General features: G+C 38.0%; 3 protein-coding genes across 5 annotated transcripts; 1 reads left to right on the top strand and 2 right to left on the bottom strand.

Annotated features, from left to right (window-relative positions):
* Positions 1 to 2,582: 2,582 nt before the first annotated feature.
* LOC130992557 (SWI/SNF complex subunit SWI3C) lies at positions 2,583 to 8,618 on the top strand. 2 transcript variants are annotated; one of them, XM_057917233.1, is made up of 8 exons: positions 2,583 to 2,849; positions 3,431 to 4,006; positions 4,831 to 5,366; positions 5,891 to 6,242; positions 6,325 to 6,398; positions 6,920 to 7,025; positions 7,114 to 7,277; positions 7,748 to 8,618. In XM_057917233.1, exons 1-8 carry the CDS (start codon positions 2,831 to 2,833, stop codon positions 8,219 to 8,221), a joined length of 2,301 nt encoding a protein of 766 aa, XP_057773216.1. In that variant the 5' UTR covers positions 2,583 to 2,830; the 3' UTR covers positions 8,222 to 8,618. The 2 variants fall into 2 exon arrangements, with proteins under 2 accessions (XP_057773216.1, XP_057773217.1); XM_057917234.1 differs by having other exon boundaries at positions 2,587 to 2,849; positions 3,434 to 4,006.
* A 302-nt stretch (positions 8,619 to 8,920) lies between these two features.
* On the bottom strand, positions 8,921 to 10,776 carry LOC130992672 (uncharacterized). Its single transcript, XM_057917419.1, has 5 exons — positions 10,614 to 10,776; positions 10,363 to 10,493; positions 9,878 to 9,956; positions 9,698 to 9,781; positions 8,921 to 9,608 (listed from the first exon to the last, which is right to left on the bottom strand). The coding sequence occupies exons 2-5, from the start codon at positions 10,489 to 10,491 to the stop codon at positions 9,235 to 9,237; spliced, it is 666 nt and encodes a 221-aa protein (XP_057773402.1). The 5' UTR covers positions 10,492 to 10,493; positions 10,614 to 10,776; the 3' UTR covers positions 8,921 to 9,234.
* A 1,261-nt stretch (positions 10,777 to 12,037) lies between these two features.
* On the bottom strand, positions 12,038 to 14,147 carry LOC130992611 (pentatricopeptide repeat-containing protein At1g77405). Of its 2 annotated transcripts, XM_057917317.1 has the most exons (3): positions 12,571 to 14,144; positions 12,381 to 12,449; positions 12,038 to 12,210 (listed from the first exon to the last, which is right to left on the bottom strand). In XM_057917317.1, exon 1 carries the CDS (start codon positions 14,011 to 14,013, stop codon positions 12,652 to 12,654), a length of 1,362 nt encoding a protein of 453 aa, XP_057773300.1. In that variant the 5' UTR covers positions 14,014 to 14,144; the 3' UTR covers positions 12,038 to 12,210; positions 12,381 to 12,449; positions 12,571 to 12,651. The 2 variants fall into 2 exon arrangements, with proteins under 2 accessions (XP_057773300.1, XP_057773301.1); XM_057917318.1 differs by lacking the exon at positions 12,381 to 12,449 and having other exon boundaries at positions 12,571 to 14,147.
* Between the last annotated feature and the right edge of the window lie 213 nt (positions 14,148 to 14,360).

Raw genomic sequence — 14,360 nt, 5'->3', positions numbered from 1 at the left:
TTAAAAGGAAGTGAGTCTCAGGATCACCTTTTCTGGAATTGTGAGCGTGTGAAGAATATTTGGGCTACGTTTCTTGGGTGGTTTAATTTCACGCAAGGGTTGCAAGAGAATGATATTCATAGTTTTTTGGTGGCAGCTTGGCAGTATAAACTTAGTCCCCTCACCGGTAATTTCTGGAAAGCGGGTATCATCACGGTCATTTGGGCCATCTGGATGCAGAGAAACAATTGTATCTTTGATAATCAAAAGTTCGAAGCAAGCCGTGTCATCCACACTGTGAAAGTTGCTTTCAAAGAGATGGATGATAACTTTGCTAAATTAGGCTACATGTGGAATTCTTGGTCGGATTATCTGATTCTCAGGGCAGTGGGTGTTACTACAAGGAGTGCTCCTCCTCCGGAGTTTGTGGAGGTGCATTGGTGGCCACCGGTGGCGCCGTGGATCAAAGTGAATACTGATGGCTCGGCGCTGGGAGCTCCGGGCACTATTGCTGCAGGTGGGGTGTTTAGAGATAACTGGAATGTGGTGCGTGGTTGTTTTCACTTCAAAGGTGGCTCGGGTTTTGCCTTTGAAGCGGAACTTCTGGCTGTTATCTCGGCGATTCAAATTGCTCACAATCGTGGTTGGCACAAGCTTTGGATTGAAGCCGATTCCAACTACGTCATATCCATTCTTAATTCTCGTTCTTTGAATGTGCCTTGGCGTTTTAAGGCGGCGTGGAATAGGATTTTAAAGATGTTAGATGCTTTCTCGCTGCAGGTTACTCACATCTTTAGAGAAGGAAACAAGGCGGCAGATTTAATGGCTAACCAACAACGTACGGAAGGGTGGTGGCCGCACGAGATTGAGGAGATTAGGGCTGCGGTTCGCCTTGACATGGCTTCGCATAGCCATCTGCGTCAGAAACGGTAGTTGGGGCTGATGGGTGGTTGTTTGGTTCGGTTTTTCTTGGTTTTGTTGACGTGTGTTTGGGGAGATCTTGGTTTGGGTTTTTCTTCGAACAATTGGCAAGCGTTTGGATTAAGATGGGTGCTCTTGACGCTCAGTTGGTTCTTGCGCTGATGGAGGCGTGGGTTTTGAAGCGGTGGATGGAGTTGAGCTTGTGCTGCCCTGGTTTGGTGAGGGATGGAGTGTCGGTAGAGTCCTTCCGGGTTTGGGTGCGCTCGGCTCGGGGACGCTAATGGTCGGATTCCGTTGGTTTTTGTCTCTGTTTTTCGGGGACGTTTTCTTTAGGGGTTTCAGTTGTTTTTTTCGTTGATATTCTGAATCTCGGAGTTGTATCTCCTTCCGCTCTTCCCTACTTTCGTCTTGTGTTTAGACGAGTACTCTTTTTCCTTTTCACGGTTTATCCCACTGGGTTTTCAGTGAAAATGTTTATATGAGGTTCGGCCCTTAGTCTGCTCCTTCTGTGCTTTCAAGGGGTTTTTTTTTTTTTAGTTTTTTCTTTTCTTTTTTTATATAAAATCGTCATTTAATAATAATGACCTCATGAAAAATAATAATAATAATAATAATAATAATAATAATAATAATAATAATAATGTGTAATGTCAATTTTCATTGTCGAACAATTTAAATTTATCTAATAACTATAATTATCATTATACTTAATACAAAGTTGAAACTCTACATTTCAAATTCAAGATTTTATTGAGCAATTGATGTGGATTATTTTATTTTATTTTATTATTAAAACATATTTTTCATTTATTTATATTTTAATTTTATTTAATATCTTTTTATTATTTAAACATGTCATTTAATTTCGATGTTCGTCGTGCATCGCACTAATGTAAGTTCTAGTTTGTTGGATAAATCAGTTGACATCCATTATTTTTGGACGATTGCGACCAAATTGTTGAGTTTTTAAAAATAATGTATATATATTAAAGGAAATCAGTGAGTATGAGTATGTAATGATAATTGTTTTTCTAGAATACTCAATATCAAACTGTCAACTTCTAAATAATTTATCAAAACAACAATTTTTTACCTATGTATTTTTTTAATTTCTTCTTGATATTAGGCTAATCGAGAAAAAGTTATTATTTCTTGAAATGATATATTGTTGCAAATAAACATAAACATAATCTTAATCTTAAAAGAGTTTGGTGAAAGATTCAACTCAGCTAAATATAAAATATTTCGTCAAGCTTTATAATATCTTGGTTTGTCATGATTTTACTTTAACAAAAAAGTGTCAAGTGTTATATATTAACCTGCTAATATTTTTCGTCAATTTTTTTTTGCTAATTAATATTTAAATTTAACACAATTACATATTATATAAAGAAGAATTAGAAGATACATTGCTTGATGTGGTGTTGAACTCAGCTCCATCCACTCCTAATTAAATTAATTATAACTTTCCAAAATGGAGCAAAACAAGAAAACTATATTCAAATAGTGGAGGATAAAGGGGTAAATAGATTACAAAGGAACCAAGAGGGATCCAAATAAAAACAAACGAAAAATCCAGGGACCAAAATGAAAAGTCATAGCACTCAGCCCCTTCCAGTTAATTATAAAGATTATACACCAGCTGTTACAATAATTAAAAAAAAAAAAATAGCAAATGAAATCAAAAACATTTTCCCCCAAAATAGAAGCTGCTCCACCCCCAAAGCACACTACAGTTTTTAGAGAGAGAAAAACACTACAATTCTTCCCCATTCTCCCCCCTCTCTTTCTCTCTCACGCACCACACACACTTCGCACACCACAATCTCAGCTCTCCACCTCACCAATCACAGAGACCCCACAAATCTCTTGCCCTCTCCTTAAACCTCAAACCCTCCATAAATCTCTCCCCCTAATTTTCTCTTGAGCAATGCCAGCTTCCTCCTCAGGTAACACTTTATAAACCCCAAAATTATACTTTCTCACTGCCTGAATTTGCGTGTTCGCAGCGCTGATTTGTTGTGGAGGACTTGAGATTGATGAGTCTTTGTCGTTTTTAGCGTCGATTGGTTTGCGGGTTTGTGAAATCTTGCAAACCCGTTCACGTTTTCTATGCCTGTGACCTGTTTATGAAATTGAAATTTAGCTACTTGATTTTAAAATGTGGGGAGCATGTCTCTGGTGCCCGAGTTCGAAATCATTGGTGACGCTGTTCGATTTTTCTGTGTGTATGCGGAATGCAATTGCCCCCCTTTTATGTGTTAGCTAGCAAAATTAGGTTTTTTTTCTTTTCTTTTACTTTCTTTACTGAAAAATAGACGTTGCTCATGAAAATATTGACAATTCATATTAGGAATGTGCAATCTGAAATTTCATTCATGATCGTAAATTAATTCTAAAATCAAATTGCTAGGTTTTGAAAAGGTTTTATTTTCAGCCATTGCTATACTCGTGAAGCCTAAGAAAAGTGACTGCCAGTCCGTTCTGTTTTCTTATTCTCTTCCCTTTATGGTTGTATCCTCTTGTCAAGAAGCAAGAGCTAGGTGGAGGAAGCGGAAAAGGGATAACTCAGTGGCGCGTAAGTCCAAACTGAAAGAGCACGATGATGACATCCTTGATGATAATGATGACGATGACGACCCAGATCTGGACCCCCCACAGAACCATCTGGAGAGTGAAGATGATCCTCAATTTCGTAGTTCTGATAGGGCAAACCAGATAACAGGAGAGAAAGGGGATGAAAACTTGGTTACTGGTGGACTGAAGTTATGTGAGTTTCCAGTTGTGATTAAGAGGGAGATAAATAGGCCACACTCATCTGTCTTTCGAATTGTGGAATATGAGAGGGCTGCAAGATATGGGGATAGCAGAGGCCAAGGGCAGAGTGGGGTGCCAGTGTTGGAGAATATTTCTTATGGGCAGCTGCAGGCACTTTCTGCAGTGCCTCGAGATAATCCAGCTCTTTTAGGGGTTCCCTCAGAGGAGACTGCAAGTGGTAGTGGGGGTGGTTCATATGTGATCACACCACCTAGGATAGTTGCAGGATCTGGTGTTACTAAAAGGCTTGGTAGTGCAGGTCGTGTTCATGTTGTGCCAGTACATTCAGGTTGGTCCAATTCCCTTCACTAGTGTGTGTATATTCATTGTATTAACTCGAGTCTATTCCATCCTGTTATCATGGTTGGCATCTAGGAATATTGTTCAGATTTGATTCTAAAATGATTTGAGTGTGAATTACTTTCAATTGGCATGAAAATGAGTAGGTGCTCTTCTTACGCATGCAATTAATATTCTTGCGTTAACTCAAATTCAGAAAGAATTGCAAACATACTGAATAATTGAATTGTTAAGTTTAATAAAGTGAGCCGAAAAAGGTTTTAGCATTCAATTTTGATATGAGTATTTAATAGTTTAGTTTGGCTTAAGCTCTTAGTGTGTAGTCAGCTATATAGACTGAACATGATTTCAAGTTTCAACAAGGATTTATGGGTATCTCTTCTAGTTTATATGCTTTAATAATGTTTGGTTAACTCAACGTGGGGCATGCACATCTTCAGATATGATTGTGCTGATGCTTAATATTCAAAATTGTACAAATATATCTCCAATATTGGCCTTTTTTTAAAAATTTCACTCTTGTCTAGCATAATTCGGGAAATATGTTCTCATATGTTCATTCTGGTCACTGAATTAGTAATTAGGCTATTTGCTTTTGTGGAGGTTAATTAACTGTGTAGTTATATGTTTAATTAAAATCCTGTGGTTAGTTCTTACAGTGTGATTTTAAATACTCTACAAAACTTTGAAGCTTATGTGCCTGACTACCCTTTCTCTATCCGCTTTTTTGGAATAGTTTGTGTACCTTCCTAAGTCATTATTCAGCTTGCTTTAATGTATTCCATTTCTGATTCTTGGTTTAATTTTAAACAGAATGGTTTTCACCAAATTCAGTGCATAGATTGGAGAGACAAGTGGTTCCACATTTCTTTTCTGGGAAGTCTACAGATCATACACCTGAAAAGTACATGGAGTGTCGGAATTTCATTGTTGCTAAGTATATGGAAAATCCTGAAAAGCACCTAGCGGTGGCTGACTGCCAGGGCCTAGTAGCTGGTATGGATAATGAGGACTTAACTCGAATTGTGAGGTTTCTGGATCACTGGGGGCTTATCAACTATTGTGCAACTCCTCCTAAGCATGAGGCCCCAAAGGATGGAACTTACTTGTGTGAGGACTCAAATAATGAACTTCGCGTGCCTTTGGCTGCTTTGAAATCTATAGATAGCTTAATCAAGTTTGACAAGCCAAAATGTAGGCTCAAGGCAACTGATGTTTATCCAGAACTTGCATGTCAGCAGGATGAGGATTCTGACTTTGACAGTACTATTAGAGAGCAATTATCCGAGCATCAATGCAACTGCTGTTCGCGGCCTATTCCTGCAGTGTACTACCAGTCACAGAAGGAGGTAAATATGTTATCTTTTGCTTTTGGCATGTCATACACCATGCTTAAATCTTGAATGCTGTGCTCTTTCCCTTATTTTCGGTATCCTGTCATTCCTTATAGCAGTATGCACATGGGTACTGTTTGTATACTGTGCATAGTTCAGATTACCTAAAGCCATGGATAAAGGTGTCTTTTATTCCTGATGTATAGATGAGCTGATACCCAGGATTCTAACCTTCTACTCTAGAAAGAGTAAAACCTTGACAATATTAATTCCTTATAGCAGTATGCACATGGGTACTGTTTGTATGCCGTCCATAGTTTAGATTACCTAAAGAGCTGATACCCATGACTCTTACCTTCTACTCTGATCAGAGTAAAACATTGACATTATTAATTTACTAGTAGGAATAATGTGTATTAAAGTAGCTTAACATGTATTATGGGAAACTGCACTTGACAATATTGAAACAAAAACATCATAATTTCCAGAAAACAGGAAGGTGATCTATCTTGTGTGTGGCTGATCCTTGATCTTGACAGGTTGATGTGAGACTCTGTTTGGATTGCTATCATGAGGGGGGGTTCATTGCTGGTCACTCTAGCCTTGATTTTATGAAAGAAAATTCCATGAAAGATTATGTAGACCTGGATGGGGATAGTTGGTCTGACCAGGAAACGTTGCTGCTGCTCGAGGGAATGCAGCTTTATAATGAAAACTGGAATAAAATTGCAGAGCATGTTGGCTCCAAGTCAAAAGCGCAGTGCATTCTCCATTTTGTCCGTCTTCCTCTAGACGGCGCTCCACTGGACAATATTGATGTTCCAAGCACATCTGGTTCATCAAATTTGAGCAATCATGATGATCATGGAAGATCAGAGCCAAATTCAAATGGTTGGTGTCAATGTCTAAGTTATGTTTTCTGCATATAAGATGGAGTTCTATGATTTAAGTTTGGCATTAATTTTTGACACAGGTATCTGCTTGGAAGGGGATGACACTGAAAGCAAATTTCCTTTCTCAAACTCTGGAAACCCAGTGATGTCTCTGGTATTGCTCATGAAGTCATGCTTGTTTTCTGAGACATGATTATTGTGTCCATACATCTTTTTTCCTGCATGTGTGGATTTATTTAAATGACAGGGATTTCTTTTATCACGTCTCTTTCGTTTCTCAAATAATTCTTGTCATGTGTTCTTATCTTTTACCTGCATATCTTGGAGGCCCTGGTTGGTTGAACTTGCCTTTTTTGCTTAAGGACCTAAACGTGAAACCCTAAATCTGTTCTATCTATTAATTTTCTTCCCATGCCTCATGCTGTGGCACAACTGAAAACATTGTGATGGGTTATAACTGAAAATTTTCTCAAGATTTCCATGTGATGGTTATGAAAGCTTCTAAGGTTTCACCTAAACTTGTTTCGGAAAAATCAAAGCTATGCACTGTCTTGTCTGAAGCTCCAATTTCATCTATACTCGTGTAGATGCGTTCTCTGTCAATAGTAGCTTGGAATTTCCTATGCAAACTAATTTGTTTAAGCATGTCCTTACAAGCGACCTGATCTTTTATAGGTGGCGTTTCTTGCTTCTGCCTTGGGGCCAAGAGTGGCTGCAGCCTGTGCCCATGCATCTTTGGGTTCATTGTCTATGGAGAGTGGCAAGGAAGGGAGTCCTGGAGGTATGATTATTCTAATAGAAAAGGTATAGGTAATCTTTTGTTGGCCTTTAATTTTTCTATTAATACTACCGATTTTCATTCTGTGAAGGTCCTTTGAGCCAGCATGATGCTGAAGGTGCTACACTGTCTGCTGAAAAAGTTATCTCTGCGGCCGAAGATGGTCTTGATGCAGCAGCTATGAAGTCAAAGCTTTTTGCTGATCATGAAGAGCGTGAAATCCAGCGGTTATCTGCTAATATAATAAATCATCAGGTACTATCTTTGTAATGATTATGCTAAGTAGAATCTTATGGTTGGTTTGTTTTATGTTGATGGTGGGACCTTATAAAATTATTTTTCATACTGTATATGTTCTGTTGACCGATTTGATGAATGCCGACTGTCAGTGTGGATCCTCTGTTGACCAATTTTACTGCTGCCACCATGGCTAACAGTGTTTACTGCTTTATTATACTTTATACGATAGGACTTCCAATGCTCTACTGAGCTCAGATTGATTGCAATGCCATGTCAGGATCCCATGTTTCTTTCTACTTCCATTGCTTAAGAAATTAAAAGTAGCGCTGATAGATCAATTTAGTGTGGATTCTCACTTAATACTGCTACTTTCATCTTACTTCTTGTCAACTTCTATTCCTGCTACAATATTCGGTATATTTCGTCTATGGACACCTCATGATGCAATTTATGCTGACATGTGGTACTACATTGAATGTTCTCAGTTGAAGAGATTGGAGCTAAAGTTGAAGCAGTTTGCAGAAATTGAGACCTTGCTAATGAGAGAATGTGAGCAGATGGAAAGGACAAGGCAGAGAATTGCTGCTGAACGGGCCCTCATGATGTCGGGACAGTTTGGTTCTGCTGGGGTGCAACGGCCAATGGGACTACCAGGTGTCAACAACGCTGTTATGAACAATTCTGCAGGAAATAGTAGGCAGCAGCACGTTCAAGGCTCCCAACAGCCTTTCATTTCTGGATACGGAAATAACCAACCCATCCATCCCCACATGTCCTTGATGCAGCAGCAACAACAACAACAGGGAATGTATGGCCTTGGTCCTAGGCTGCCCCTTTCAGCTATACATCCATCTTCTTCAGCCCCTAATACCATGTTTAACCCGACATCAAATTCTCAGCCTTCTCTCGGCCATCCAATGCTCAGACCATTATCTGGGACTAAATCTGGTTTAGGTTAGGCGGAGCATGATTACTACATATAAATACGCGCTTGGAGTTGGATCATTTCTTGAGCTTAGGTGTACTGTACCAAAAGAGTGGAAAAGTGGAGAAAAAAAACGACGTTTCCTTGAACCTTTGGTTTTATCTAGACGTGCATGCGTGGAATGGAGTGGGACTAACCTGTATCCCTGATGCAGCTTGGATGTGCAGACCTGACTTCCTCTACAGAGTATGGAACAACTGCTTGGACATGGAAAAAGATTTGAAATTTCAACTACTAATTTGATTGTGACCATTACTAATTAGATGAGGAAAGCAAGTGGGATTTTAGGAATGTACTATTCAGCTGTACAGATTATTAAAATTGCAGGATACCATGAATCAATGAAATTGCATTTGATGGGTTTTATTTTATTTTTTTTATTATTGGCATGCCTCCTTAAGTAACGAGTTTTGTACTTTTGAGTGCTGAAAATTGTTTATGACAAGTATGCTAAATTGGCATTGTTCAAATTTATTGGAGCAGTTTATCAGATTTTCATAATTTTGAAGGTAATAGCAGTAAGTACGTGACATCTCTTTTTAAAGTGCTTCTGATTGTTTCCTCAAAAAAAAAACAAAGCTTCTCATTTAACATTTATTTAATAGAAGAGTCAAAACACGAAGCTCTTTATACTGATATGATTTTTCAAATTATGGATAGAAAAAATTTAAAATGGTTTAAATTAGTTTTTCATTAAATTCAAACAAAACCCACATTACAAAATCAAAATTTGACAAGGTACCAGCAGCCCAACAAACAAACAAAAAAATCAAGAGAAATACACTCCAATCATAACGCTACTTGAATTTTTTGAATTTTCTGGATAATTCAATAATTTTATAAAGGGATACAGACACCAACTCAGCCATAAGGGAATATAGAATGCGTATTCAAACTAAGATCCTTTTTTCAAAACCTGGCTCCCACTTTGGAATCAAGATATAGATAAACAGGCACATCACATTGCAGTGATCGGGGTCGTGCAGTTTAGGTTTCAGTTTTCCTTTTCTTTTTCGACTTTCTTTCCTGAGACTGCTCCATAGTATCAGTAGAGGTAACAGCACTGGTGGTTTTTCCTGAATCTTGAGCTGAATCCACACGTTTTCGCTTTGGAGGCTTTGAAGGCTCCCCTAATCCAGAAACTGAACTCTTGGTTCTGCTACTTGGAGTTGAATAGCCACTCATTCCATGTGAGTTTCTAGGCTTCACACTACGACTAGGAGTGGCCAAACGACGACCGGACAGAGTTGAGGTCGTCATGGAAGACCGTTGAGACAGACTCAAATTCAAGCTGTTGCGTTTTTGCAGTTCACTAGGCTCAGGATAGTGAATCAGAGAAACATGCTTAGAGATCTTCCCAGCTGTTGTTATACAACAAACACAGATATAAGACTGATTTCCCCCAAAACGATAGCTACAAATTATATACATGCGCTTTTAGAACGCATACCGATTTTTGCCTCTGATACTGAAGATAAGAAGACTGTTTCTTTGGGACCTTGGGATTTCATGCTCAACATTTCATATGATATTCCTGCCAACAGATTTTCAAAATGAAAAATAGAGAGCACGTAGATACTACTAGGGACCTCGATACAACAAAATAAAACGCGATTTCATGCAAAATTACCAGACGAACTCTCAAAGGTGCCTATATGTCCATCACCCTGAAGTTTAATGGACACTTGTTGCCCACTGAATTCAGGAGTCTGAAACAAACAATAAATCAATCAGGTATGAATTCACTTCTTCAAATTCTATTTTAGCAATGCTAAAACAAAAGATGGAATTTCAATCAATTACTTTTTGTAATGGCAAGAAAAACTCCAGGTAAGTCCAGCACTACTAGAAAAACCCCTAATTATTCTGTAATTGTCGATTCTTCGAAACACAATAACTCATTGAGCTAGTTTCAGATTATACTTACAAAGTTACCAACAAGGAGCTCGGATTTTATTAAGACAAATGGGGATAAAACACTAACCAATTTCTCAAATTTGATCCAACCAAATAACTCTGCACATCAAAGCAAATTATCTCCATCACACAATAAGTTACTAGGGCAAAATTTTAGCTTCCTTCAACTGGCGCGCGGGCACACACACGAGACAATACCTGATTAATCGGCCACTGAATGAGCCATAGTTCGGTGGAGTCCGTCGTCTCCAGATCAATCAAGGGTTCCCTTTTATCCTCCACAAACTCTGACCCTGGATGGTAACCTGTGTCGATGGCATCATCCATAGCTGCAAAAGAGCACATCAACACCAATGTTGTCAAAAATAGCTTTTTCTAATTCTCAATCATTGCATTTAAGTCCCAAATCTTTGTGTATTTTAGAAAAATAGAGAAGAGAAGAGAAATACCGTAACGACTAACGAAGAAGAAGAAGCCTTGGAGGAGAAATCTGTGAAGAAGAAGCTTGGCGCGGCGTGAAGAAGAAGAGCGGCGACTTGGATTAATTGTTGTGTTTTACAATTTTGGGCTTCAAATTAATTGTTGGACTTAATTGAATTTGGGCTTAAAGTTTTTTTTGAAGGAAAATTTGGGCTTAAAGTTAATTGTTGTGTTTCTTGACTTGACTTGTAATAAATGTTTTGGACTATTAATTTTATTTAATATGGACTTATACGTCCCACGTATCTTGATGCATTCTGCACGTGAATTAAGAAGTTGTAGATTAGTGTTTTAAGTGTGTAGGTAATAAAATAAAAAAGTGATAAAGTAAAAGTGTGTAGATAATAAAGTAGAATAGTGATAATTAAGTATAATTAAGAACCCTTATTTTTTAACTAATTGTTACTATATTTAGAAAAGCATCAAGATTCGTGGGACGACTAAAAAAGGAATATGCATCAAGATTCGTGGGACGAGGGAGTATATTTTTGAGCTATTAATTTTATTTACTGTTTTGGAATGTTTGGTGCATTTTTGCTTTCATTTACTCCCTTCGTCCCAGTCCAATAGTCTCATTTCATTTGGGCACGGAAATTAAGAAACTTGTTTTTTGAGTGTAAAAGTGAAAATGTGTGTGAGACCACATTATTTGTAATATAAAATCATTGCCAAAAATAAAAATCAGACTATTGGAGTGGGACGTCTCGAAAAGAAAAATGAGATTATTGGAGTTGGACGAAGGAAGTAATTTTTAATTATTTAAAAAGGTATATTTAATACTCCATCATTCTACAAAGATTGTGTATTTATTACTACTTTCATCTATCCATAAAAATTGTGTGTTTTCCTTTTTTTAAAAATCTCATTTATACTTTAAACCCCATTCACACTCAATATTTACAAAATACTCACCCCTTACTTTTACAATTTGGTGGGCCCAATACTACCATTTAATACTAAAATCACATCTTTTAATTTTTTTATTAAAATTTGTGCCGTTCACTCCATCACACATTCTTTGTGGACAGAGGGAGTAGTATATTTTTATTTGTTAATAATTAAATTTTGAAATAATTAATTTTAAATGAATTTAATAATTAAAAAGTTTTGTGGGTGAAAGTATAATTTAAAAGAAATATATAAATATGACTAAAACGTAATAAAAAGTTAGTTGAAACAGAATATTTAAAGAGCAGTTGAGTTTGGCAATAAACAATTAGAATAGAATTACTATTTGAAGTGACATTTACTGTAAAATAAGTTTGAATTTCGTATAAAAATGGCTGGAGATATAAAAGAAAAAAAAGAAAATATTGAAGTGACATTTACTATTGGTGATTACCCTTAGTTTCAACACAACATTTAAAGAAAAAAAAGAGTGAAGACGGGAAAATAAAGTGAAATAGCCTTTCAAGAGATATAAAAGAAAATTCATCCTGCAAAAATGGAATCTTTGTTTCTCATTACCCTAGTAAATTATGATGCATACATATTCCACAAACACAATACAAGAAAACAAAAAAATAGAGAAGTATGCATCCAAATTCAAGCCCCCTCTATCCGCACCTGCATCACCAAATTCAAAAGATTAAGGCTAAGATTAAGACATAATTTACACATAATTCATCAGCTCATTGAAATTAAAGGACTTTGGATTTCCAAAACGAACTCACTGAATCAATGGAAGAAGAGAATCCTAACAAGTAAAAAATGAGGAAACCACTGCAAAATTTTACCTAGTTTCTTAAACTTCAAGAACTCTTTTTTCCTCTAGCATCTCTCCACTTTTCCCCAACACTAACTAACTGCAAACCATAAAATATGTTCACAATTGATGCATCTAAACATAGACAGATATTTAGCAAAAACATCCAATGCTCATTCTAAATCAAACCAGTGTAAAAATCTCTTGCACCACATTCTCACCTTCGATGCAGAATGCATGACATTTGAAATTTTCCAACACCCTCCGATAGATGACATAACCACCATCTCCACGACTCAACATCATTCCATGGAAGCCGACTCACTCCCCACGTTCTTGTCTACTCTCATAGCCGGCTTCACCTTCATCACTTGTCTAATCCGGTTTGCAATCCCACTCTCAATGTGCCTACGCAGCTTCTCATCCACCAAATCCATCTCCCCTGCTGAATCCAACGCGTTACAAATTAATCTACAAGTATACTCCCTTGGAACTGATCCCCCCTCAACCAACTCCACCAGAAACCCCACTGCCTCGGCCAACCTCCCCACCTCACAAAGGGTGTGAATAATAGGCGTGTAACTACTCGAGCTTGGGACACCATGACCCCTCTCCTGCATCCTCCTCAACATCTCAACACCCCGATCAACCTCATTCACAGCACTATAGTACCTAATAAAAGAATTGTAAGTAACCTGATTAGGCACACACCCGCTCTTTTCCATATCCTCAAACAATTCCAACGCCCTCCCTACCCTACCCGTCTTGCAACAGCCATTAATCAAGCAGTTGTAAGTCACCACATCCGGCACAAATCCCTTAAAGATCATCAACCTAAACAAGTGATTCGCCTCCCACACTCGCCTCCTTATGGCCTTCCTAGAACCCGTCTCCATCGCATACCTACAATACGAGCTAATCAAGATCGTGTAAGTGAACACATCGGGCGGGCATCTAAACCCCGGCAGCTCCATCTGCTCGAATAAGAACTTAGCTTTCTTGAAAAACCCTACTCTACAAAGCGCATAAATCACATTGTTGTAAGCATAAATATCGGGTTTGCAATGGAACTGCTTCATTCGATAAAATGCAGACATGGCCTCATTCACCAAACCCTCCTCCCCCAAAGCCTTGATCAAACAAGTCATAGTCACAGTAGTAACAAGATTGAATTTTTTATACCTTCCCGACATATTTTTCAAGAAATCCCACAATAAATTCATTCGATTACCTTTAGCCAAAACGAGCGCCATTTCTCTGCAAGTTCGTTCATCGTGTTGAAACCCAAAATACGTTTCCACCCAATAGTAAAAGTCGAGTGCTTTTTCGAGCCCAAGATTCAATCTTTTGGGGTCCCTGTGAGCAGCTGGGCCAAGAACAAGAGCCCCTTTTTGGAATTTGAGCGTTTCTTGCCGGAGATTTCTCTGCCGGAGCGGAGAGCGGTGGCGGAAGGTTTTTTGGCGGCCGATTGATCTTGGGGATTGGAAGAGGTATAATGGGATTGATCTTAGCACTTGAATTACACTTTCTGAAGTCCAGGTGCGGTGGTGGGGTGGAGGGGAGGTAGTGAAGGGTTTGTTTTGGATTATCGCCGCCAGCACTTGGCCGACTAGGTGGTTGGTTTGGGTGGAGAAGCGGCGCCGGAGCGGCGCCGGGAAGGACATGGAGAAAATCGAAACGAACGCCGCTGATAAATGAAAATGGTGGTTATTACATTTTTGGGCATTTTTTTTCCGTTTTAACTTTTAAGTACCTTCAAAAAGCTCAGTATTATTCCCTCAAAAAAAAAAAGCTCAGTATTATGTGTCGGCCTTCTTATCCATTTAAATTAGGCCCATTTATGTAATAGCCCATACTATTGTTGAGTTTCATGTTGGACGATTTAATAATTTTTTTCCGTCAAAAAATAAATAAATTATTTTCACATGTTGGACCCGTCTCTACAAAATTTTCATAGCATAAAAGATCTTCTTATTAATTTCATAATATGTACTACTACTATGATATAAGC

The sequence above is a fragment of the Salvia miltiorrhiza genome, chromosome 7 (assembly GCF_028751815.1).
Source record: "Salvia miltiorrhiza cultivar Shanhuang (shh) chromosome 7, IMPLAD_Smil_shh, whole genome shotgun sequence".
NCBI lineage: Eukaryota > Viridiplantae > Streptophyta > Magnoliopsida > Lamiales > Lamiaceae > Salvia > Salvia miltiorrhiza.
This window is presented reverse-complemented; position numbering and strand designations above follow the sequence as displayed.